Genomic DNA, 27,043 nt, shown 5'->3' on the forward strand with positions numbered 1-27,043 from the left:
AGAACACAGAACGCTGCTCGCTGCAAACCTGCGGCTTCACACGATGTGACAGCAACGGTGACCGCGGCTTCTGGCGCCTGTAGGTAGCAAATGCCTACAGTTCACAACACTAAACACTGGCCTGAGCCCTTCTGACAGTGATGTCTTCATGTTAACACTGCAGTTGCTTTGCTCTCCCTCATCTCCAACACACCCCAGGCAAACCTGCAGCTGTTCCAGCGTGCCCCCGAATCCTGCCCAGCAGCAGGTCGGGCACTCGCTGCCTCTCAGGACCTTTCTTTAAACGCATGATATATACAGATCTACAGCATGAACAGTGGGGGAACCTGGCATGGGTGGTGGCAGAAATGCAGCCTTGACATAAATATGCCAATAAATGAAAATACAGTCACTGTAACACCTTCATTTTTTGCAGCTGCAGTCAATGGTGTTATCTGAGGCCCCAGGGGACACAGTGTATGTAGCAGGGTCTGCCCACATCCCAGGAGCCATTTCACATAGACACACAACTGAATGGGCATGCAGAATTAACTACACCTTGGCCCTGGGAGCCCTCTGAGCTCTCCACACACCCCCCCAGGCCAAATGGAGCTTTAAATCACTCCCTCTGCTCTTCCTCTTGGGGGCAAAGCTGCCATCACAGAAAGCTGTTGTGTTTATTCTGTTCCAGGGCCATTTCATTGACCAGCTGCTCTATGGATGACTGAATGGCCGCCTTCACGAGGGAAGAGGCAGTTTCTATGAGGAGCAATTCGTACTGCTCCCCAGTTCTGTGCCCCTGGTCGCCCAGACCTTTGTCCTCTGCCTGGGGACCGCCACCAGCCTCAGGGCCCTCTTTTTTACCAACATCAGCATTCCGGTTGGATTTTTTATTCCCTTTTTGCTTATTTTGGTGCAGAACTGGGGACGGCTCGTAGGCCTGGTCAGAGTCGGTGTTGTCAGAGTCCTCAGCTTCAGTGATGGTGATGACGATGCCGACACCGATGCCGGTGCCTATGTTTGCCTCTGATGTCACCTGATGGCTGGAGCATTCCTGCACACTCGCTCTGTTGTCTCTGGATGCTGACTCGCTGAACTCTGATACAGTCTCCTCAGCTTTGCACTCCTTGGGAAGATTTATGCTCTTCTCTGATTCATCCCCTTCAGGCAGCTCTGTGCAGATATTGGGGATTTCCTGCAGCTCGGTGGTTTCAGGGGCACTGTTGGGTTGATCCTTGGAAACAGGTGCTTTGGGAGCTTCCCTGCTCTCCACATCATCTGTGGTTTGGGGTAGGCTCCCTTCCTGTAGTTTGTCCTGGGCTATTTCATGAACTGTCTCTGAATCAGTTGTCTCCAACTGAATGGTGCACTCTGTACATTCCTCTGTGTCAGGTGTGGGCTCTGTCAAGGGCGCACTCTTCTCGACAGAGTTCTCACTTTCCTTTGCTGTATCCTGGTCCTCTTTCACTGTATCCTGGTCCTCCTTCACTGCAGCCTGGTCCTCCTTCACTGCAGCCTGGTCCTCCTTCACTGCAGCCTGGTCCTCCTTCACTGCAGCCTGGTCCTCCTTCATTGCAGCCTGGTCTTCTTTCACTGCAGCCTGGTCCTCTTTCACTATATCCTGGTCCTCTTTCACTGTATCCTGATCCTTCTTCACTGTAGCCTGCTTCTCCTTCACTGTATCCTGGTCTTTCTTCACTGCAGCCTGGTCCTCCTTCACTTCAGCCTGGTCCTCTTTCACTGCAGCCTGGTCCTCTTTCACTGCAGCTTGGTCCTCTTTCACTGCAGCCTGCTTCTCCTTCACTTCAGCCTGGTTCTCCTTCACTTCAGCCTCATCATCTTTCACTGCAGCCTGGTCCTCCTTCACTTCAGCCTGGTTCTCCTTCACTTCAGCCTCATCATCTTTCACTGCAGCCTGGTCCTCCTTCACTGTAACCTGGTCCTCTTTCACTGCAGCCTGGCCCTCCTCTGCAGAGACTGGGCTGAAGGATTCAGATTTGTCCGTCGGGGCCAAATTCTCTGTCTCTTCACTGGCTTTGTTCAAAACACCCACCACTTCGTTTGCTTGAACACTGCCGTCCGACTCCTCCACTGCTTCCGAGGGGCTGGGTTTTTTCTTGCTTCTGGAGAACCGCACGCAGGGCATCTTCACCCCAGAGCTCTCCCGTTTCTTCGGGAGGTCTTGTGCACAGCTCTCCTCAGCATCCACCTCCAGCTGCACTTGGGAATCGGAGGGCACCTTCTTCCGTGAGGCAGATTTCTGCCTTCTCCGAGGCCTCGCAAGGTTTTTGATGGCTGCCCAGGCTCCTTTGGAGGACTGTGATGGACTGGAAACTTTTGCCTCCCCTTGGTCGGCACTGACACATTGGCTTTTCTCCTCTGAGGCTCCTTCACGCGCATCCTTCACAGTCAGCCCCTTCTTACAGGGCTTCTTCCGCTTCTTAAAACAGAGCATGGAGGGTTTTTCTGCTTGTTCCTCTGGCGGGGAGCACGTTGCCCCTGTGCTGGGAGTCTCTACCTCCTTTGGGTTCTCCATTTGAATTTCCTTAGCTGCCCTCACCACATTCACTCCTCCTTTGTCTGCGTTGTAGTAGCGATTTTCTTGATCGATGCCTCAGACACAAGAACTGCAGAGATGCTCAAAGTGCATTTTTTCCTCAAATAGTTCTCCAAATAACATTAGTTGCTTTGTAACAAGCGGATGTGGCAGTGAAAAGAAGTTCTGCTGGAGCAGTCGCATCTGCTTTATAACTCCCACTTTGTCTTATTACTCACTTGATCACCTCTCCAAGGAATCCTGGGCAGACGTGGTGTTGAACAGGCTTCTCCTTGGCTTTGCTGGCCACAGTCACTCTCATCTCCGGAATAAAGCCACTCTAAGTTGTGCTTGGTCTAACAGCAGCGACTATATCATGGCCAGTCTGACATACTTTCTTTTTTCCCCCAAAGGATGACAAATCAAGCTAAGAGTTAACAATTTTTATTCACCCCACGGACCTGGAAAGAACTTGTACTTTGTGAGCTCTCTGCGATTCCACATTGCACAAGGGAGCTTGATTGAAGCACCAGTGGAACCAGTGGCTGTTTTCTGCCACCCAGTGACAAGGTCAGATGCTGCGTTGCCTTGGCTTTGCTTTCTGCTTCAGTTCCCCTCAGAGGTTACATGAAGTTTGCTGTGAAGCGTGACCGAGGCTTCATCTTTTACCTGGAACACAACAAACAAATGATAAGACCTGTAGAGCAATTAAAAAAAAAATATTGAAAACTTTTTTTTCTCTAAATATTTCATTTTGGGAGGCAGACTGAATGCACTATAGCAGTTTATTTCCACTAATTGGCATCAATATCCGAAGACAAAATTAGGCCACAAGATGTCAACCCAGTGATGTTCCACCACAGAAAGTACTACTTTGCTATTTTATGTGGTAAAAGGGGACTTTTTTTATATAACTTCCCATATTATGGTGAATACATATTACACATGCACACACATATATATTTTTCCTATGGTTTGCTAAATCTTTTCCCCACTGCTCCATATGCACTCATAGTTCCAGCTAGGGAAATTACACCCTGAGACAGCAGATATTTTTATCTTTAATGCACCATATGACAATATGCAAAAACAGAGAATACAAAAAGGAGGCTTGTGGAATACAAAAGCCAAATCACATGGCAAGAAGGGAGCTTATTTATACTACGTGCATGCCTCCCATAGCAACCTCAATTAACACCGCGTGTGCTCATCAAAGAGGTGATGTTGTAAGATGTGTGTCACCCCTGAAAAAAAAAAAGATAAAGAAAAAGGGGAAAAAAATTAAAAAAAAAAAAAAAAAAAAGGAAAAAAACCCGCTGCCTCGAAACATCATCAAACCGTTTTGGGATGGAAAGATGCAAAAATGTGTTACCGCAAACAACTTCTGCAGAATGGGCTCGGGGGCTCCGGGCAGGGCTTTTCACGGCATTCTGCACTCTGCTTTTCGGGAGTAAGGTGATTTAAGGGAGGCTCCGGGGCGCGCTTCCCCCGCAGCACATTTGGGGTTTTACAATTATTATAATTATTATTACTATTATTTTAATTACAATATTTTAAGGGAGAACGAGCGGAGCTGTCAGAGCCGTGCGAGCGCGCACCCGCAGCTCCCGGTGCCCCGAGCGCAGCCCGGCTCCGCCGCCCCCGCGCCCGGGAAGTTTTGGGGGCGTTCGCGGGTGCGGAGCAGGAGCCGCTCGGCACCGCCGCTCCCTCGCCCTGGGCAAGGGGAACCCTCAAAGCCGGACCCCTCCGAAGGGATGGGCACGGGGGGGCTCCTCGGGCAGCGCCCGCAGCGGCGGCCCGGGAACCCCACGCGTGTCGCCGCCCCCGCGGGTCCCCCCGAGGCGGTGCCACCCCCGCGCCCCCCGCGCCCTCACCTGCATCCCGGCCCATCCCGGCCCATCCCGGCTCCGCTCCGCGCGGCTGCGCTGCCGCCGCCGCCGCCGCCTCCGCCGCAGCCGCGCCCCCCGGGCCGGCGGGGAGGGCGCTGCCGGCAGCCCCCCGCCCCTCACCGCCAGCCCCCGGCCCGCCCCCCGCCCCGGCCCCGCTCCGCCGGCACCTGCTCGGAGCCTCCTTCCTCCTATGGGAGAGCATCTCTCCCTGTTTGCCGATCAGCATCCCTTCCTTGTGAGCGTCCCTCCCTGTAGCGGGATAGCACCGCTCTTCTGGCGGGCGGCATCCTTCCCTTCTGGAAAGGCAGCATCCCTCTCCCGCTGGCAGAGTAACCTTTCGTCCCCTCCCAGGCTGCGCACAGCGGCAGCAGACACGAAAACCACGAATACAACTCGGGGCAAAGGTCTTCCTAGGAATCGAGCTGTGTTTTGTAGATCCCAATGCACGGGAAGGGAGACGGGTGTACACCACGCAGGGAGGAGGGACCACTGGCGTTTGCCTGGCGGTGTGGGAAGGAGGGCAGGGGGTCTTGCTCTTGGCAGTTGTTTTTTGGGTCCCACCTGAAACCCACACAGCTTTTAGTACAGACTGCTGGGGGTGCTGCAGGAGCTACACCTTCGGAGGTAGAGGTAAGGACAGCCAGCTCTTGGCTTTAAACTACTCCCTGCCCAGAATACCAGAGGAAGTGCCTCCTTCATATAAGCTTTTTTTCTGTCCAAAGCAGCTGAGATCTGACTTTAAAAAAATCATGTCTCCAGCTGTTATGATTGATGGGAGAGCCTCTGGAGAAAGGACTACCAAGTGCAGCTGATGAACTACAGGAAACTATAGTTGAGATGCCTGAACGTCCCCATTCATCTCCACGGGGAGCTGACTGACGCCCACAGAGGTTTTGCAGACATTAACTGCTTCACAGCGTGTTTGCACATAAGCAACTGGGCAAAGCAGCACTTTCAACCTGCAAGTGGCTTCCAGTGTAGGCCAGGCTTAGAAAAACACACATGGCCTCCCCCCTCTTTGGCTTCTTCACGGGAAAAAAAAGGCACAAAATGGGTTCAATGGGCTGAAATGTCAGCCAGGAGGGCAGAAAAGTGCATTAAGCATCATGAGGAATTGCCTTTTTAAAAGCTCCCCTGTGAGATGTGTTTGCTTGCATTCACTCAGGATAATAAACTTCATTTGGAAACGGCTTCTCCCCCAGCGTGGGCGGTGGGTTCTAATTACAATCCACTTCTGCATTAAAGCCAAGCGAGGCCCCTCAGCGTGAGGAGCTTTTCCCTCCTTGCAGTCGGAGGCAGGAGGGAGGGGAGGATGCAGCAGGAAGGAGGGTGGATAATGTGAGGATGGGGAATGTGTGCACTGCCTCAGGGGTGGTGTGATGGAGGCGAGCTCCCATCAACTCCATTTTGGGAACACTTCACATGGAATTCAATTATTCCTGATGCTCTAGGGGCAGATGGTGACACCACAGGCTGTGGTCCAAGGGAAATAAATAAAAGGGTCTGCAGCAAGCCTGGGATCTGGTCAGAAAAAGTTCCTGACCCAGCTGGAGCCAGTTTTCTTTCTGGGCCTACAAGTGCTGGTGACGTGCAACAAGCCAACCAAGCAACAATCTCCCCTTTTGCCCCTTGCACTACTCCAGAAAATAAATCTGTGTTACTTCTTCATGACGTGATGCAGGACTCTCATTACAGCACAGCTCGGGGGATGGATGGTCATAACACCAACTAAGGGCTCTGGGCCCACAAATAGTCCACAGAGAACAAATTCGTACATAATTAGTTTTTTCTCTAGGCAACAGGAGGAGAAGACAACCTTCCAGTATTTAGTTAGAAAAAATTAAGTGTCCTCTGTGTCCTATTTGAAAGGACAAGACCTAGCTGGCATGCTTAGCTGCAAAGGAGAGAGTTAAAAAACCAACCTATTTATGTATCATCTCTGCAAGACCAAGACCTAGGAGAGGAGAGATCACATCCCAAGGGATTGAAAGTGCAGGTTAGAAAACATTCCCCTCTGGAAACGCTCAGGGCGATTTTTTTGCCCTCGGGGCTATTTTTTGGCCCTCATGCCTTGTTGCCACCAGTCCTGCTGTGCATAGCCAACCCTCAAACAGCTCCTGCCTGATCCGGGGCTGTGCCTCACTGCAGGAGGTGGACTAGCAACCTCTTGAACCATCTCTCTCAAGCACATGGCTGTGATCTCATGCTAAACTAAAATGAGGCTAATCTTCGCATAAATTTGCACTTATCCCATCTTTCATAAGCATAAAATGAAGGTGGAACACAGAGCACTTGCAGAAAAGCAGTGTAGCAGGGAAGATTAAATGTAGGAACTGACAGCAGACTTGGCAGCATCCACTCTGGCAACCTGCTTGGAAGGGAAGGCTCGGCCGAGGAGCTGCAGGTGAAGAGGCCCCGTCACCCAGGCAGGGGGCTGGGGCAGCCATGGGGGAACAGCCCTTTCAACCCCCTGCAAGGGCCCCGAGTGTGCTCTGCAGACCTGGCTGCCAATAAATCCTCAGCTGAACACTATCAAAAGGAAGATTTTAGAAGGCTGTGAATGCATCTCAAATGCTGTTACGACTATTTAAACTGTTCTGTCTGCCTGTGTCACAACCAGGTAACTTTTGTATAATTATTCTCTCCTCCTGAATAACTGAAGAGATATAATCTCTCTCTCCATACACACACACACAATATCTGTGTACTACAGATGCTCCCCTGCATTGGTGCACACCTACATCCTGATCCTCCCAGTTCTCACCAAAATCAGAATGCTTTTAGATTCAGTTCTGATACAAGCAGATGGGCCTCACAAGTTTTAATTCAGATATTCTGCAGTCAGCTGCAAGTACATCAAATTCACCAAATAATTCAGGTAGTTTATTTCCTACAGATGACATACATCATCTAGGGAAGGAAACCAGATTAAATGCACACACACCCCCTGGTGCATTGCAGGCAACTTATTACTGCAATAATCACTCCTACTTGTCAATACAAGCATTGCTGCTTCTGTGCAGTTAATCACAGAAATAAGTTCTAATTCAGTAATCTCAATGCATACATTAAAACCCAAAAAGTTGAAGTATTTGCCAGTTTATTCGTATTAGTTTAAAAAAATCAGTAGCAACACTATCTTCATGTTACAAAATGATTTTTGGCCTGTGGACAAAACCTGCTACCACTCACTTGATCACTATTTGCATTGTCTCTCTTCACCAAAAAGGTACCTTTGGAAAAAAGGCTTGTCAGTGGTGTAACTGCACTTATTGTTGAGTATAAAATGAGGCAAAAGACACAGTTGGTACAGCCACAGTTATGGGCCAGAGATCCAGTCCCTTCACCTCTGATGTTCAGGTTTCATTCCATTAGCAGTAAAATATAGTAGTCACAGCTGGGCTTTCTAACAGGGAAATCTGACGCGGCTCAGGTGCCTGCAGGAATGATTCATAGCAGAAGGCAGGGCAAGCACTTCTGGAGAGAGATGAGGAGCGAAGGGGATTCCTCCCTGCTCCCTCTTTTAAATGACACTGGCGCAGTTTCAGAGCACAGCGGTTTCCCCCTCAGTGCGAGAAGTGGAACAGAGAACTCAGGATGGCAAATGGGAAACGGCAGTGTACAAGGCTTTCAAAGATAATATATGCTACAAAACCCCTATGGTTAAGACAATTAAGTCTCAAGACTGTTTCAAAGAGCTCCAGCTTTAGGATTTTTAATTATTAAAATCATGTCACTGAATCAAAAGAGGTCACTAAACCCAAGCTTCTGTATTCTGCTTCAGCTACAATTTAGAAGCGGGAGGTCTGTAGAGGAAGTGTTGTTTATATGCTCAGTGTGGACTCGCTTGGAATGCAGCAGTACAAAAATTATTACAGATTAAAAGCTAGTAGTCGATTCTTCAGCACTCCTCCTTCCAGTCAGTTCTTTCACTACATTCTCAGTCATATCTTGTTCTGACTTAAAAAAAAAGATCAGGGCACAAGTTCCATTTACATGATTCATCAGGTGTTCTTCTGGGAGCTAAAAACAAAAATAAATTTAATTACTATTATATACTACTGCAGGCAACTTTCAGGCTGAATTATAATCAAATGTCATTTGGAGACATATGGCATAATATGGGATTGGCTTAACTCCATTATCTCAAGATGAGAAATAAAGCCCAAATATTGAAAGCCTTCAAGAAGGCACCTACCTTTGGTTAATTATTCCTTTCAGAAGAGCCCATTTACTCCTCCTGACACTGGGTCCAAGTCTATATCATAGAAACAGGGTCTTGTAGGAAGTCCTGGCATAGTGCTCATCTGGACAAGAAGAGAGAGAATGTTAAAATGGCAGCAGTATCATTTTGTGCCCAAGATACTGAAGACTACGATGGCAACAGCCTTGCACATGAACAGACCAGCAGGATGCTGGTCATGGACCCTTTTGAAGCACACTGTGAGAACCAGGAACTCCTGGATAAGTAGATAGATCTGAGGTTTTTCCTTTTTATGATGAGGATTCAGTTTGGTTTCTGCAGCTGCCAGTGACTGAGCCCAAGATTTGGCAAAGTACTTTGATAATCAGCTGACCAGGTCACTGTTAGAGGAGCGTTCATGGACTTCGCTGTGGTGAGATAATTACTTGTGGCAGTTTTCTGGGTACCAAAGTGAGGACACATGTTTTAATACAACTTTGCCGACTGTAAAGTCTGACTTGATTACAACTCTTAAAGAGTCTAGAACTAGAAGTGTGAAATAATTAGGAATAATTACTGTTGAGAGTTGAATCAGTTTGGGGTTTGTTTTGTTTTTTCTAAACTGGGATAAAGCTTAAGAGGAGATGAAGAGGTCCGTTCTCCTGACTGGAACATTTTCAGGAGGGCTGTGCAGCGGCAGAGCTCACAGAGCAGCTGCCAGCACTAGGCCTGCCTCAGGCCAGTCCTCTTCGCTTGTCCCACTGCCGAGCACCCAGTTTCAGGGATGCAGAATGCAAGGCTGGCAGGAACTACACTTGGCCTGATTTATTCATGCAGCTGAGAACATTTCCCCTTCCCTAACTCAGCATTTAGCCCAGCAGCACACACAGGCTAGACATGGATGCTCTACAAAAGTGGACAACTTGTGCCCATGTTTGGTAGTTTGTGTCAGTGGTCATTAACTGCTGTAATAAAAAAGGGAGACCTTGAAAGGTCTCATTTTCTATCTGCATCACCCAGCCTCAGCTTTCACAGTCAGTATTGTTATGCCTGTCTCCATTAGATTAAAGATCTCTTTGGCAACCTGGTATTTTCTCCCTGAGCAAGTATTTTGCACGCTAATCAAATTACCTCCCCATCTTCCTTTTGATCATAAGCTAAGCAGCAAAGGAGGCAAAGCTCTGCTGGTGAGGCTTTTTCTGCTGTTCTCAAAACTGTCTGGGGAGCTTTTGGAGTTCCAGCCCATTTTCCTAAGCTGTTGACAATTGCTAACTCCAGTCCCACAGGTCCAGCACCACTGCAGGTCTTTCACAGCTTATGCAGAGGCAAAACTCACTTCAGGTCTCCTCTTTCTAATGAATTCTAGGGCTGCACCTGCTTTTTGTCAGAGCTACTGCCTTCCCAGATAGAGACCAGGGGGGCCACGGAGAGGACCCTCAATCCTCATTTTTGTGCTTAGCTGTATGAATATTTTGCCCTCAAGAACCTCTCAGGAAGGTGTTAAGAGGTTCAAAGTGCCCAGAGGGGTTTTCCTGTTCTCACCTGCCAGTATCTGGTCATGCAGAGCAAGAAATTTCCTATTTATTTAAGTATCACTGAAGAGTCATGGAGCTTTGCAGTTCTCCACCTAGAGATTCAGAGGGCCACAGCATGAGCTGAGAGAGTGACATTCAACAGAGTAGGAGGTGCTGTAGATGTGCCTGACTTTGCCATTTCTTGCACTTTCTATTTTGAAATGAACAGTCAATTTTTCCTCCTTTCTTTTCATCCACAGTGGCTACTCTGCTTACTTAAAGGCAGTCTGCTTAAACCCCAGATTTTCATGCAGTACAGAGTAATTTCCATCCAGGCTACTAATTTTCTGTACAAGTATCTACAATGCTTAATGCACTCAGTTATTTTCAAAGCTGAACTAATGAACTTCTCCTCCATTATCCTCATCCCCTTTAATACCACATGTGCTCAAAAAGAATTCACACTATTTACTTACATGAAAAATTAGCCCACATGACTATCATCAAACCCCTTGCAAGATTGCAAATAAAACTAATACCAACTAAACATGTATTATTTATTGCTTTTGTGTAACTTCCAAAAAATTGCCATTTAGAAACTAAAAAAATAGTTGAATAGAAGATTTGACTTCAATTCAGCAGCAGCTCCAGAAAAAAAGCCCAACAAATCTGAGTCCAATGATTTCTTTTATTTTCACTTCAAATCTAGATAACCTTTGAAATTACATTTACTTTAAAATCTCAAAGTATTTCATTGAAGGACAATAGTTTCAACTCTGAGCCAGAAAGGGAAAAACCAAAAACTCAGAACCTGAGAAAAAAATAAAATATGACATCCTTTGTGATGACTTCAGATAACAAGAGTATGCACACACTGGTGATTAACTTCACCTCATATTTACCCCAAAAGCTTCTGCACAGAGCTACATATTTGTTGCATTTTCAGCTCTCAGTTCAATGGCTGCTGCCAAAAATTTACTCTGAGGCTAACACATCCCCTGCTGAATGGGTTTAAAATAGTGATCTGATTCAAAATGCTCTGGATTGCTTCTCGAGAGGACATCCATTCCCTGGGTTTGTAGACACCACAGAAGAGTGATCATATTCCTAACCAGAAGACCTACCGTTAACTCTAGCAGAATTAACACCATGATTTACCAAGCAAGAAAAGATTCACCATAGCCAAGAAAACATTAGGAAACTGGGAAAGGAGCAGAAAGGAAAAAGTCCAACTCCATAGAAACTGAAGACATCAGAAAAAGAGCCAAAATGTTGTCTAAAAACATCTCTCTCTTGTGTAGCTCATTAATGCAGTCTACCCTTTCCTTCTCCAATGCTTATGCAATAAATAATAAAAATAAATCATTGTTTGGATTAAATCTTGGCTTGCAAAAAATGCCATTTATAACAGTAAAAGGCATGTTATCTTTCATTCTATCCCAAAACACACATTAGTCTTTAGAATATGGATGAGACAGACTTCCATCAGGATGAGGTTATTGTATTTATGTTGGGTAATCTGGAAACCCTTACCTACCATTATTAAGGAATTAAAAGAAAAGGTACCCAATATTTAGCTCTAGCAAGCATTTAAAGGAAGAGCGGCTCCAACTCTTAAATCAGCAAATTTCATCATCTGAGTCATGCACCCCTAATGCTTTTGAAAGTCTATTATAATAAATATGTTGCCATTAGGACTTCAGAAGAAGCTTCAGGCCCAAAAAACAACAAAAAGGCAGAGCTGCTTGCTCCAACTGCCTCATCCCCTAAAATACTCTCATTAGTTACTTAACATCTGCCAGAACAGATTCCCCAGGTAAGATTTCCAGCAGATCCTTTCATCCTAATGTTTTTTGTCTATGGATGCAAACCTGAACTTGAGTTCATTTTGCAGGTGGCTCCTCTTTCTGCTGTATCAAAGCTGTTCCAGGATCCTGTTTCCATTGTTGCTACTGTCTCCCCTCTCAGCTGACATTATGCCAATCACGTCAAAGAACAGAAACTAAAAACTCAAGGGCACAGTGAAACGAATTGTTGGAATTCATGCTGAACAGCAAACAGATGGTCAGCAAAACCATGAGAACCAAATGGGAGGAGAGCCTGATAAATGATTAATAGCACAGGTCAGCTTCTCTTTGGAGGTGTCTCATCCAAAGCTGTTTGCTTTGAAGGCTTTGGAGGAGTTGCCTTGTTCTACCCTGATCCACAGGTGCACGCAGAGCTCACCTGCAGTACTGCAAAGTGCTTTCATCAAGAATGCAAAGTCCAGTGGCAATCAGGTGGGCCAAGGATTTTTCCCATGCCCTCTGCCAGATGCTGTTCCTAGAATTCACTAACTACAGAGTTCATTCTCTTCTCAAAATATATGAAGAGAGAGATGTGGGACCTGAGGGATACACCAGGGGAAAAAACTTAAGGCATCTAATACACCGGACTGCTAAAACACCAACTATAAGTGAAAAGGACTCTCCTAATTTAAGATACTTAAGAGTAACTGATTACTGGAATCAAGTTTTTTCCCCTCACCCCAGCTGAGGGTTCCCCCAGTCACATACCGTTCCCACCAGTGGATACAGGAATCCAGCTCCAACACTGGCCCGAATGTCTCGGATCGGCAGAACAAAACCCGTAGGTGCTCCTTTTTGTTCAGGGTCATGAGACAACGATAAGTGAGTTTTAGCCATGCAGATTGGCAGGTTTCCAAATCCCTGGGAAAAGAGAGAGAAAAGAAGAGAAATTAGTGTGAAAAAACCAGTAACTTTTCCTGTACCCAAATGTAATTGCTCTATTCTGCCATTCTCTGCAGACATCAGACATTTTATCAGGACATTTCACTCCTCACCAACTGCTTCACCCACAGCCTGTCAGATCCACTGACCATTCTGCATTCCCATTCCTTCTCTGTCAAAGTCTGTGTCCCCCACTAAGTAGTAAATAAAGAACCACTATGGTCCCCAGCATATCCAGTGAGGAAAACACTATAGAAGTGTTAGATATACAACCTCAATAGCCAACATACTTTCTACTCTCTTCCCAAAACATTAAACAGCTCAGAGTTTGTTCAGCTGAGGTCAGTTAATTAGAAATGTTTGGTCAATATAATTGCAGGTCATGAGGAAGTGGCAATTACATTCCTATGGGGTTTTGATAGGCTTGTAAAGGAACATACAAGAAGCATGAAAGCAAGAAACTATATAAGGCAGTAGTAAATGAACTGCAAAAGCAAAATTATTTGAACACCCTGTAACCAGCAAATGGCCAGTTCACACACTGTCTTCTCTTCACAGACCTTCAACAATGCAGAAGCAGGTAAAACCACAAGGATGTCATGCTAGAGAAAAGCAACACAGCAACCAGAAAGCACCACTGCTATCAGATGATGTGGAAAACTCACTTGCTTAGTGTAGATGGCGACTTTCTCCTGTGCTTCTGGAAGTAGCTCAATGTCTCTTGCCCCATAGACCTGCTGGGCAATAAGCCTGATCTTATCTACAACAGGGAGCTAGGAAAAAAAAAAAAAACAGGCAAGTCAGTGTGGCCAAACTACAAAGACCAGCAGCATCACAGCAGCTTCACACCCCTTATATGTGTTGTGCAGTGCCCAACTGCAGACGTCAGACTTTATCCCACTTGCTGTAGAACAAAGCTGTACAGTAATTTGAGGGTTTTCACAGGTTTCAATATTTCACTGGTTCGTCAACACAACAAGAACTAACTCTCTGTAATACTGCAAGTTCCTACCTCCAGGTTATAGAGGAACCTGAAGTTGCTGGGTGCCTGGGATGCTCTCTGAACAGCTCGGGCCAGTGCCAGCGCTCCTTTCCCTCCCTCTGCCCAGTGAGTGCACTCTACAGCATCGAATGCTCCTGCCTCCTTCGCCTTCTGTACTACAAGGGCCAGTTCAGCCTTTGTATCCGTCCTGTAAGGAGAAAAATCTGCATGTTTGTACCAGAATGCACACACAGTAGATTAACTGTTCCTGACAAGATCCAAAACCTGTCCAAAGAAATCACAGAACCCTGCCATCAGGCAGCTGCTCATGGGCTATCCATCACAGTCTTCTCTACCTTGGTGAAGGAGGCTACTCCACGGAGGAACACACAGCAACAAGCAGCTCTGGAACTACATGCAGAGATCCATGACTTCTGACAGAGCAGCATTCCAGACCTTCTGCCATTTCTGTTCTGCTCTCCAGTTTTCACAAGCAAACTCAAAAAGGTGTTAGTACTGCAGATTTAGAGATGCTCAGGTGTGCTGTATCATGGGCACACAACAAGCTAAAAGCCAACATTCCTCCAGATCGGGCAATATGCATTTACTTCACGTGAAGAACCTTTGCTGGCTACTTCCCTTCAGCTGGCATCAGCTTTAGCACCCCAGCTCAAAGGCCTTCTGCTCTTGTAAAATGACCACACAGAGGTTTTACTTCCTGTGCAGTTCAACGTGCAGAGCCCAAAATGCTCCTTAGTAGGGCACAATTATTCCACACAGCCAATCACTGAACACAGTGTGGTCAACAACACAGGCACCTCACCACCTATTATGAGCTTAGATTCCACAGTCACAGGCACATCTATCCATAATAATTTGGCCAGTCAGGGTGTAAGTGATGGCAGATACTAGCCATAAAATCCTAGGCTAATTCAAAGTAAAGGAATACATTTGAAATGACTAAGCAGAGCTCCTCCCCCACTTATTCAGTATCTTCCAACAATGCAAGATGCTGCAAACAATACATCAACAGAACTGAAAACAGGAGTTTGTGCTAAACATAACATACAAAATGCCACAATTTTATACCCATGCCTCACTTCCAAGTCCCAGCTCACTTACTTGAAAGCATTGACAGCCACAACTACTGGGACACCAAACAGCCGTGCATTTTGGATTTGCTTGTTTAGATTACTGCAGCCATTTGCCAACAGCTGAAGGTTCTGTAAAGAAGACAGCAAGCAGGAAGTCTGTTTTATCAGGGGCAGTGGAACTTTTATTCAAAATCCACTACATCCACGGCTAATGGTAAAAACGTCAAAATAGGAATGAAACCACAAAGGCAAGTACCCAGTGGTGCTTTCTGAACAGTCCAGACCACTGCATGCTCCTGATAGAGACAGGAAAAAGAATTACTACTTCTAATAATCACTGGTTTCAGCTGTCAAGCCAAGGTAAGAGAAACCACTTTTTGTTATTCTTAGTAAGTTAATACCTGTTCCCATTAACTCCCCACAGTAAAGCCTCAGTCTCCTCTCTGACACATTCCTCTTTATGTATTAAATATCACCAGCAGTGAATTTCATTACACCCTTTTGAAGTCTGTGGCAACAGCTTTCAGTTTACATGTATTTACATTTTGCAGCATCAGAGACTATTCCTGGAAATTCAGACATTTCATCCCTTCCTATGAAAGAATAATCCATGCAGAACCTCCACCAGTAAAAGCTGCAGCAATGTAAAGAGAGCCAGACCAATTATCCAAGTGTACACAACCATTAAAAGCACAAAGACAGAAGGTGAGACTTTAGTTCACTTTCCTCTCTTGCTTGCAAAGGTGGCAGGGATAAAACCAAAAAAACTACAGAGCATAATTAGAGAGGTACTCTGAATATTTTCAGACAGTGTTTCAGCCAAGCAATTACTCCATATTGAGAAGGCTGGGGACACAGAGTAGATATTACTATGAAAAATGGAGCACACAGACAATTGCATGAGTTAAGGAGAAACAAAAAGGCTCTGAGCACTGGCTAGATCAAGTGTAATAAACATTTGAAAGAGCAGAGCCAAAGTAACATCATTAAAAAAACCCATAAAATTACAGCTTGTATGAGGAAGCATTTCCATGGCAGCTAAAGAAACAACACACTAATAACCCAGGCATGCATTGCATGACATCTTGATGTCATGACCACAATTAGCTGGTCAACTGTCACAACACCTTGAGATTACCTCTTCTGTGTATTCCTTTGGTAAAGGTACCCCAGCAGTGACCTGGGGAAAAAAAGGAAAAAAAATGGAGTCCCATAAGATTTTCATCCATGATATCTATCATGTCATGAATTCATATGATTGATTCATATTAAGTGGCATCAAGATACAACATTCTACTCTATGCTGATCTTTTTTTTTTTTTGTAAGAAAAAAATAAATGGAAGAATAAAAGACTGCGGGATGCACTCCAGATAAAATAGATGACTGACTCTGGGACTTTCACAAGTGCCCCAGCACACAGGCAAACAAAACAAGCAGGTATGAACCTGTAATATACTGCAGTGAAGCCACTGACAAGCAACAGAAACACATTGATTCCTTTTACAACTTGAATCTCAAGACAATTTCAAGTGGATCAAACTCTACGGGGCTTTAAGTGACTGGATCAGAACAACAGGAACGGCCCCTCAGGTCTATGGAAAACCTTCCCCAGTCCTTACTGTAGGCCCTCCTCCATGCATTTTCAGAGCTCGGACAGTAGCAACCAACACCACCACGTGAGGCCGGAGACCAGAGTAGCGGCACTTAATATCAAAGAATTTCTCCATGCCTATGTCTGCACCAAATCCTGCTTCTGTAACTGGAATAGGAAATAAAAGAAAAGAAGCTTGTGAAAGGTTGCTGGGTGGAAAAATCATGCTCCGATTACATAAATCAGAAGCTTCTTCCAAGATAAAAAAAAAAAGCCCTAAGACACTCATGATAAAAGAAGGCGGATCCCTCCCTCCAAAACAAACAAATGGCAAAGAAAATACCCCACACTCCTTGCACTTACCAACAAAACCGTCTTTACCCACAAGCTTCAGTGCTATTTTGTCTGCCAACACAGAGGAATTCCCATGTGCAATATTGGCAAAAGGTCCAGCATGAACAAACACTGGTGTTCCCTAGAAAAGGCGGGATGTGGGAGAGAGAGAAAGAGAAAAATCAGAGTACAATTTCACAAATCTCCAGCATCTCAGGAGCTAAGTACTGAGGTACCTGAAGGTAAAGAAAAACATTTTTAGAAAACAGATCCTAAAGCCTTCTGATCAGACATTTGTTATCAGCAATAAGGACTACAGGGCAAACAGGATTATTATAATCTGCACAAGTGGAGGTATTAATCCGCTTAGGAAAAGGATGGTTAAATCCCAGCAACTTTGAATTTACAATCTTTGTCATTCTCCTTCATCCACACCATTTAAATTCCCCAAGCACTTCCTGACATTAAAGACAACAGAACAAAGACACAGCAAAGTTTAGTGCATTTCCTCAGGGTCATCCCACATGCCAAAGGCAGAAGGAAGCCAGCCTTCCCCCCTAGCCCTGAGCCTTAGACAGGAAACCACAGTAAACCTCCAACTCTAAGCTAAGTAGGCCCACGCTGATTGTGATGAATGAAATAAAACAGTTGTTTCTTGGCTCTGAGAATGCACTTACAGCAAATCATCTGTGCTCACCTCTAGAGTCTGCATGAGGTTTGGCTTAATAGCGTCTTTCATCAAGACAGCCAGAGCTCCAGTCACTCCCTAAAATAAAAAAGGACAATCAGTTTCCACGTGTACCGAGACCTTGAGACTGTTCCTATGTTGTGTCAAGGTTCTGCTTTTGTCCTGGTGGGCTTTCAGGACCAGAACCAGCAGTTGCTCTACACAGAACAACCTCTAGTCAGGGCAAGGCAGGAGAACGACCTTTACATTCCTGTAAGAGGATCTGTGATTTCTGGTGGGGGCAGCCTCTTGGCTGTGACCTTGCTGGGCCATCCCTTTGTAGCAAAGGCATAAAGAACAATTAACTGCTGTTTCAATGCTATGGCAAGGTTAGTAAATAAGACCAGTGAGAGAGTAACTTTTCAGTACATATGGTTTACTGTAGCCCATTCAGTGGCACAAAGCAATGTTCTTGGGTTTTGAAGGCAGATTTGTCTTGGACTTTTTTCCTTCTTCTTTTTAGCAACTCAGCTCCTCAGCTCTACAAACTGGCCTTAAAATGTCATAACAGGCTGCTACATTCTGCTCAAGTCTCCTGTGCAAAAATAACTTTTAAAGTGAACCTTTGTGCTCATGAGAGCAACCAGGCAGACACAAAAAGCAAATACTGGAGCCCAGGTTTCCTCTGAGGTGCAGCCACGTACCCTGATGAACTCTGATTCCAGTGAGAGATTATGATTTCATCCCCATATGCTTTGAGAAGACAAAAATGAGGGTGTGGTCACCTTTGTGACTGACACAGTCCAGTGGAAATCAAACCAGCTGTTACCCAGCACTTGCAAAAGTAACTAAAATTGCTGTTGCAAGTCCTGAGCCAAACGTTCACAGCAGTGTTGAAAACCTTGAACCATGATCTCTTTTTCTTTCCTTTCAATTTCAAGTGGATTGCAGCACTCAATTACAGGAAAGATTATTTTTTTATAAGACATTCCGTGCTTTGTTTCATTAGTTTCAATCTTGCCACATGAAAGCTTATTTAACATTTAATGGATAAGCTTTAAACTTCAGTCATCTCCAGAATAATGAAAACTACAGAGCAAGATTTCCATGGCGACATTTCAGGCCTGTGTCACTCAGCAGCACTTCAATGCATCCCATCTCTAAAAACCTGTTGTCAGTTTTCGATTCCACGCTTCTTCCCAGATTTTTTTGCACTTCCTGGTAGCACACTCATGACATTGGTTTTATCACAGCAGAAGGACCCAGGCTGGTCTCTGCAATCACCACATTTCTGCTTGCATAAGGAGTACTTAACACGGCCCTAACGACAGGAGCCACTGGCTGCCATCAGTGCAAACATATAACACACAAGAGAACCTGTTGGACAGGTCTGATACCACCCCCATTCTGCAGTTTAAATGGACAAAAATTAAACATAGTTAGATTAAAAAAAAAAAAGAGTAAAAAAAAAAAAAATCCTGAGATGAAAAACTTCTATCACTGGATTCTACAGAAAACTCAAATCAACTCCCACCCCAATGCACCATCTGCCTCCACTGCTGATGGGCAGTAGGAGACTCCTGTTTTCCAGAAAAAGGGTTGAACTCAGGTATTTAAGGTTAAACTGGCAGCATGCTAGGTGTAGGAATTAAAATCTCAAAGCTGCCTACAGAACTTTGGCACATGCCCTCCCTCATTCCCAACAAATGTATCACATAGGGATTTACAGATAAATGGTTCCCAGCCTAGCCCTTTTCCTGCAAGACCAGAGTCAGGCCACAAATCTGCTGTTTCTTAGCTTTATCCTGGGAGGAAGTAAAATAAAGAAACAAAAACCCTTAAAACACAAGAAAACAAAAATCCCACAGCAAGATAGTAAGAGCTGGGTAAGCCTTAGTGCTGTGTCCACCTTGCTGGAAGCACAAGTCAGGATACCCACCCTCTGGATTCTTCTCTCTCACTGGAAATGTTCATTCAGAAAATGCAGCACAAACCTCATTAACACCACATCATGCAAATTTGTAATACCCTTGTCTCTTGCAAAGCAGGCTGTGAAGTATCTGCTATACAGGAGAGCTCTAAGCACTAATACTGTATCTATTGATCAGTCCAACAGTCCTGAGCCTGTTCTCTGTCTTGGGGTCAAATGGCAGGGTACAGTTCACACAGAGGACTCAAACCCCCTTCCCTTCTCCAAACAGGGTTGCCGTCTTCAAAATGTTCATTGGAAGAAGTGTCTGAGGCACAGGGCATTCCCCTGAAACCACGGTGAAGCACCATTCGGGAAAGTGCTGGTGGACATGCTCCACAAACATGCCAAGAACTGTACTATAATTATTGTACGGGCAGCTGCAAGACAGTGCTGCAGCTTGCAACTGCTGCCTAGGACTGCTTTACACACTGGTAACAGGCATCACCAGTGCTGGGACATTTGGTGTTTCGTGCAATGGAAATAAAGGATTTATGTCCCTCATCAAAGGCTGCCCTATGGAGAACACACTTTTTTGCAAAGGCTTTGGCTTTTACAGCATTCACAGCCTCCCAGAACAAGGTATTTCACCGTCTTGTAATTAAGTTTGCACGAGGCTTTGTTCCTGCTCAATGTCTTCCTCACTCCAGGGAGCCTGAGAAACAGGATGGCCAGCAGGACGCATTTTGAGTTCTTCCGATTTATAAACGTGCTTTTTACGTAGAAGCCACCACGTATTTCCCCAGTAATTCCCATGGTGCCAGCTTCAACCTGACACACAGCACATCACAGGACATCACACAGGACCCTCACACACACTCTCTGGACAAGGTGGTAGCCACACTGAAGCAAAAAACTTTCATTAACTGCAGGGACTGAGATTTCATCTTTGATCTTCTATAAGTTAAGATCTTTTCTGCACAGAACCATCTTTCTGCTTTTCAATCCAAAGACTTTCAGAAGCAGTAGGAAGAAGCAGTTAATAACTGCATGACTCTTACAAGGTCATCTGCTGTAACTGGTTGTCCTTTCTTGCTGGAGGCTACGACCATTCTGCCGAATCGCTTTTTCATATCATCCAGCCCATCAGCCAGCGCTAGGACTGCCATGATTTCACTGCTTACAGTGATGTCAAACTGAGCCTGCAAGAGATGAATAAAGAATGTGAACTCATCAAGATTCCCCAGCAGCAATTCTTACCTCCGGTAAATTCTTGATACGAGGCCAATCATCACCATCTTAACAAAAAAGAGACAAAAATACCCCCCCCGATATACAAATATACAAGAAATCCAAAGCATTGCTCTCAGAACACAATTAATTTAATTTGACTGTTTTAAACTGGATCTTTTTACTGCAAAATTAAGTAAAACCTATTTCTTCCGTTGATATTATGTGTCTCTCCTGGGACACACATTAGTGATTCATGTAAGAACACTTAACACTACTAACAATTATATTTTTGAAGGCTGAGCTTAGTAACTCATCTGATTATCACTAAACAATACAGTAAATGACAAAAAATCCGAACAAAACCCCCAGATTCTATAGGAAATGAAGGATATAATTCATCCGACATAATGCAGACAGCTCCATCTTAGGGAAGCTAAGCACCCTAAGGACATTTCAAGTCAATAGAAAGAGGCTTTTCTGAGCACAATTCATTTGAACTATTAATTTGACAGTTACTTAAGCAACTGTAAGTAAGGATGAGGGGAGTCACAGCTCAATTGTCTATTTTACTCTATTGATTATACAGTGAATCTAGACAAGCTAGTCTAGTTTTGGCCAGATACACCCCACCCAAAGCATCTGCAGTGGTGAAGATGAGCCATTGCCATGTGTCATCTTTAGAAAGGCCGCAGTCATCCCAGTTTGGGAAACCAATATTCATGAGAGAACAAGAAAGGAGGGAACAGACAATAAAATATGCACTGATAGCAAATTTAACTGCTTGGTTTAAAGGACTTTCTGCTTTCTCTTTAACAAGATACTGGTAAAAGATGAAAATATCTAAACTTACAGAAAGTTGCCTCAGGAACACATTTTTCAAAGTACTTATGCAAGGAAAGGGAGCAATTACCGTTCGTGAGAAGCCTTTCTCTGTTGGAGACTGTCCAATAGTGATTTTCCTAAGGAACCTGTCATTTGTATCCAGTACTGCAAGAAATGCAGAGAGATAAGATATCACATTGCAAGTCATAAGTCACATCTATGCCCTGTGAGAAACACTCAGCCAGTTCATCCATGAAGAGAGGACAGCAGTTTGAGATACCATCCTCTCCTGAAGAGTGGCAAATGCTTCTCAACATGATTCCTCCCCAAAACTGAACAGCAATGAAGTTAAGACAGCCAGAGACACATCAGACCCTGCCACTGCATCCAGAGGGAGTCTAAATCCCTTTGTGTGCACTAACCACAAGACCAAAGCTCCTCTGAAGAGCAGAGCTGTTAGTATTATTCAAATTGATTTTTCACCATCATTAGTCAGTGCGAATTCAGGAAACTACTACAGCCAAAGGGAAATAAAATTATCATTTTATAAGTTAAGTGATAAAACAGTCAGACACTACCATTTAGTGAGAATTGTTTCACGTAGCTCCATTAACTCAAATTGCCTTGGAAACACAAACTATCAAGCAGCGGCTTAAATTTGCTGTGTCTTACTATCTGCTTGGAATATTCTAAGTATTTTGTAAAGTATGTCCCATGAGGCAAACTACTTTAGCCTCATTACAGGTTATGAAGTAAATTTTGGATAATACATTTCACACTGTATTTTAATAAAAAGAAGAAAAAGCAATACTCTTGGAGTCTAGCTCAAGAAAAAAAGTCCATTTTGAAATTTCTTTTGCTAGTGAAATATTAAATCTGCCAGACCAGAGATTGATGTCACCTTCAGGTATTTTAAAATCCTTTTAAAAATCTGTCCTTCATTTGCTGTCAGTTCCCAACAGAGCAAGTGGGTAGATTAAAACTGAGTTTAATCCCTGACCAGAACCCTCTCCTTTCTCACAGAGCAGTCAGGTAAAAAGACTGTTGGCTACAGCTGCCAAATTCAAGTCGCTCAATGACTGACAAATCCAGAAACACAAACTCGCACCAATTAGCAAAGTCTTAATCTTTGTGAATTCACTGCAGATTCAAACCCCTGTGTCAGACCCTTTAGAAATGGGATCCCAGCTTCAGGCATCTATCCCAGAGGCCAGTCCTGTCTTCTTTCCTATTTTTCCAGGAAACACAATTTCAGCTGTACTTGCAAATGTCTCCTTTGACACATGGTTTTGTTTTTTAACAATTCTTTCATTTAATGTATCTTGTACCTCTTTGCCATGTTATGGTGCCCGGGTCAATGTCCAATCTCACAAATGCATTTATTTCTTCCTTTGTCAAAGTTGTGGGATCAGTTTTGTTAATGCCCAGTTTCTGCGGGAAGAAAGGACAAATAAAAGAAAAAGGGTGTGGTGAAAAAATTCACATAAATGAACCTTTTACTGCAGCAATGAAGCTTTGGCAGCAGCATCTGCATATTCAGAAATAAGGAAGGGCTGCCTTTTTGATGTCCCTTCTCCCAGACTCCACAGCAATGTAAGATGATCCATATCAGGATGCACCTGGAAGCAGAGCTTGCTGCTGGCCAGCTCGTAAAGGGCAAGGCAGACAATACAGCCCATTAGGGCAGGTTGTCACCAAGCTTTGTGCGAGGCACCTACAGAAAGAGTAAGAGAGAGAGCTCTGCAGCTCCTTACACGCCTTGTTCTCGTCATTAGTCTCACATGCTTACATCCATTTCTCATTAGTTTGCCTGGGGTCACTGCACACAGCCGTACGTGTTTAAAGCCACTGCTTTCAGCATGCTGGTTAAGCAGCACAAAGGAAGAATTAAACAATTCAGTCACAAGGCTGTCAGCATCCCAGAAAGCCGATCTTGAACATACTGAGAGGATGGGCAGTTTGCCAAGTTGCTTAATTGAGAGAAGAATTATCTGAAGAAGCCTGATACAAGCGCGAGCTTAGGAATGGGGAAAACGATTCAGTTGATTTATGAACGAGCAAGGTTGTTTTAATTAACTAGACAGTCAAGTCGTATTTTCCCCCTGAAGAACAGCAGGGAAGAAAAAAGTCTGTTCTCTTCCCCTTCAAGTATACAATTTAGAAAAAGAAATAAACAACAATAAAGATATCATCTTTCTGGAGTATTAGCACCCTGTCACATCTTGACATTTAATAACCAGAAGAGTGGTCAGGGTAGAGTTCCCTCAGCAGTCTGTCAGGAACACCAAGCAGTATGACATAGCTTCTTGCTCAGCAGTAGAAGCAAACCACACGTTGTCTAACGGTTGAGACATTATAGCCAATTAATATAGCAGAGTTTTAGCTTGCTAAGTAAGTCTGGCTATTGCTCCCGACTTCCAAATTGGTAACTGATCCAGCCTGAATACTCTACAAACAGGCTTGTACTTTGAATGGGCTCAGCAGGGCCCAGTCTGTGCTCCTAGCTGAAGGGTTCAAGCCTAGTGCAAAACTATGCCTCTGTTAATCCTCATTTTTTCAGAAGTCAATGTGAACTAGCATGTGTCCTTAATTTCTGAGGATAAGAGGAGCTGTGGGCTGCTCAGAGACTGCCACTCAATGACAGGGCTGCTCATCTAACTGGGAATTCTTTTTTATAGAGAGGAGGTGTGGGCAACGTTTTCCTTGTTTTCTCAATCCGGATAAGACAAAAAAATTCTCTCTGTTCTCTTTCTGCTGAATTTTCTAAATTGCCTTTTTTGTCCTGCATTATCTGTATAGCTGTCACATGGGAACCATTAATCTCTAGCTGTAAATGTGTGTAAGGTAGAGAAACCAAGTCTAGTCCTTTCTTAAACTGCATTAAGGACACTGAATTGACACTATTAATAAAGGACACTAATCCCTTTGCCTCTTCCCACCGTGTTACTCACAGAGCATATGACAGAGTTATATCAATGATTCTTCCCCTTGGGGCTGCATCTCACTGTTTTCTGTGCTACCACTGCTACTCTGCACGCTTTATGTAAAAAATAAATGCCAGCAGAATGACCTAGTGGACAACATGAGGGTTTCTGTAACATACCTCTGCTTATTCAAAAGATGAGTAAATGCAACAGAACCAGAAACCAATGAGAAACCAGTGATCTTACCTGTAGTCTTCGGATCTGAATGTCTGAGAACTTCCTAACACCGTTGACAGAAGGCACCAAACGGTTGTAGAGAGCCTTGCAGAATGAAACAGGTAGTTAATTAGCACTGCTGGCACACCCAGAACAGCCTGATGAAATTGGGCTGGGATCAAATCCATTGTAAGAAAGGGTTGTACCTGGTCAGACTGAGTCAGCTCATGGAACATACGTGCGTCAATAGCAGCAGCGACCAGGTTGTTGGCTGCAGTGATAGCATGGATGTCACCAGTGAGGTGAAGGTTAAACTAGAGGAGATAAAACATATCAGTTACCTCATCCTGCTGCAATTTTCACTTATTTCAATTCATCGTAGACAGATGGAAAGAGAAGTATTAATAGTACTGTTAAAGTGGGTGAGGGTGGAGGGGGAGAGATTGCTCAGTGAAGTATGTGGAAGAGAGGAAAGAATTTCTCTAAAACAGAAAAATGCCTCCCCCACATTTATGTCATTTTACAAACTTCTAGAACAAAGCTCCCAAATAAAAAGTTGTTTGTCTTTTTCTTTTCCCCCTCCACAAGAACAGTTCTCAGAAGCTCCTTAACACTTGATAAGACCATGGTATGGCACATCTGCATTGCTCCTCCTTCACCTTCCTTCTGACTCCCTCATTTGCACAGGCTTCACACATACATTAGCTGAACTTGCTGCTGCTCCCACAAGGGACTCTGAGCTAAACTGAAACTACCAACCTTGTGCAGCACTAGCAGTGGAGCTGTGGTTGCACAGAGCTCTGCATAAGGTAACCACCCAAACACAGTGTCACAGGAAGAACTTGTACTACACAGTGACACTGCTAGTAGTTTTCCTAGTTCTATCTCATTAAAAGATAGTTTGAGTGGGTTTGCCTACATGAGTTATCTGGCTGCTCTGTAGCTGTGAAGCTGGTGAAGGGTCTAGATTGGATATTAAAGAAAATTTCTCCACACAAAGAGTTGTCAAGCACTGGAACGGGCTGTCCGGGGAAGTGGTGGGGTCACCATCCCTGGAAGTGTTTAAAAAACATGTGGACACAGCACTTGGGGACATGTTTTAGTGGCAGGCTTGGCAGTGCTGGGCTAACAGTTGGACTTGATCTTAGAGAGCTTTTCCAACTTAAACAATATGATTCTGTACTGTCAAACAGTTTAGGGTATACAGCTTCCATGACACACCTGCATTATGGCAGGTGAGTAAAACGTGTGGTTAAAACAACCCTTTTCCTCTGTAGCAGAGCAGCAAAGGAGAAAGATGAAAAGGAAACATTAGAAAAGATGATATGACAGAAAACTTTACAACAGCATTTTGTTGAAGCCTTGCTACTTTTGCTGAAACCCACAGAGCTAAAACAGAGTGCAGCTAGTCACACACTGATTATAAATCCTAATTAGTAAATGCTAATTGTTGTCTCGTTCTGCATAAATGCAACAATAAGCTATTATTTTTACCTTGGTTCTGCAGTATGAACTCAAAAGTTTTTCACTTACTATTTTTTTTTCCTAGGATTAAAGCTGCATGCAGAATTATTAAATGACATATCAAGGTCATTACTGTAACTAGTGACTCCAGATGCTTTAATTTTACGAGACATGCATTGATTAAAACACCCCCACAAAACTATGTGTATTTGTTCCACATAGGTCATAATTAAAGACAGCTGTTTCAGCCAGTTTGGTTCCTAAAGTTTGGTTCCTGTTTCCCACTGCTGCATGCAGTCAAGTATTTCGGCTTGCTTTATTAACACTCTCAAAGAGGAGGAGATTATTTTTCCTGTCACATCTATCATTGACACATGTTCTTGGCACATGACTAAATCAATATTCTGCCTCCTTTAACACTTTTATCTTTTATGGACTTGCTGCATCAATTAGAACAAACAGCCCTTTTGATCATTCCTGCTTTTCTTCCTAAAATTGCCCTGTGTCAATCTATAGTGCACGAGACAAAGGTAGAATTCTACAGGCAATTACTCTGAGAGTTGAGGGAAGCATGAGAGCACGTGCTACACGTGCCTTTCAATTCCCTCCCTCTAAACACAGAATTTTACTTGTTGCCAAGCCACACTAGAAATATGCTCCACTGCCAGGCCCCCAAAGACTGAGGTCTTGACATTGCTGATTCCCAGTTTCCCTTTTCCTAGTTCATGTTAGTAATCTAAAACACAAGAACACCAAAATAGCTCACAGAAAGAATTGGTGATCACCACATCTGACAGAACTACTTAAAATGCTTCCAAAAGGCATTAAGCTATTACCATCTTCATTTCAATGCTGGGAAAATGAGGCATAGGATGTACTTTGCTCAAGGGTATGCAGCAATTCAAGGCAGAGAGGGGAAGGGAACAGAGGAACTGGGAATTTGTAGTTCTATGAAGTTCCCTGACCATGCAGGCACA

General features: G+C 44.3%; 2 protein-coding genes across 3 annotated transcripts in view; both read right to left on the reverse strand.

Moving 5' to 3' along the window:
- Positions 1-637: 637 nt before the first annotated feature.
- Positions 638-2,515, reverse strand: AKAP5 (A-kinase anchoring protein 5). Its single transcript, XM_064660066.1, has one exon. The coding sequence runs from the start codon at positions 2,513-2,515 to the stop codon at positions 638-640; it is 1,878 nt and encodes a 625-aa protein (XP_064516136.1).
- Positions 2,516-7,487: 4,972 nt separating this feature from the next.
- MTHFD1 (methylenetetrahydrofolate dehydrogenase, cyclohydrolase and formyltetrahydrofolate synthetase 1) overlaps positions 7,488-27,043 on the reverse strand; it is a 41,757-nt gene continuing 22,201 nt past the window's right edge. For both annotated transcript variants that reach the window (XM_064659383.1, XM_064659382.1), the window contains exons 14-28: positions 24,809-24,916; positions 24,633-24,707; positions 22,791-22,893; positions 21,551-21,627; positions 20,469-20,609; positions 17,529-17,597; positions 16,862-16,973; positions 16,527-16,666; positions 16,045-16,086; positions 14,935-15,035; positions 13,843-14,020; positions 13,496-13,603; positions 12,657-12,809; positions 8,603-8,711; positions 7,488-8,427 (exon numbers count right to left, since the gene is read on the reverse strand). In XM_064659383.1, the coding sequence (XP_064515453.1) occupies positions 8,622-8,711; positions 12,657-12,809; positions 13,496-13,603; positions 13,843-14,020; positions 14,935-15,035; positions 16,045-16,086; positions 16,527-16,666; positions 16,862-16,973; positions 17,529-17,597; positions 20,469-20,609; positions 21,551-21,627; positions 22,791-22,893; positions 24,633-24,707; positions 24,809-24,916 (1,497 nt within the window). In that variant the 3' untranslated portion in view covers positions 7,488-8,427; positions 8,603-8,621. The remainder of the gene's footprint in view (positions 8,428-8,602; positions 8,712-12,656; positions 12,810-13,495; positions 13,604-13,842; positions 14,021-14,934; positions 15,036-16,044; positions 16,087-16,526; positions 16,667-16,861; positions 16,974-17,528; positions 17,598-20,468; positions 20,610-21,550; positions 21,628-22,790; positions 22,894-24,632; positions 24,708-24,808; positions 24,917-27,043) is intronic.

The sequence above is a fragment of the Pseudopipra pipra genome, chromosome 6, assembly GCF_036250125.1.
Source record: "Pseudopipra pipra isolate bDixPip1 chromosome 6, bDixPip1.hap1, whole genome shotgun sequence".
Taxonomy (NCBI): domain Eukaryota; kingdom Metazoa; phylum Chordata; class Aves; order Passeriformes; family Pipridae; genus Pseudopipra; species Pseudopipra pipra.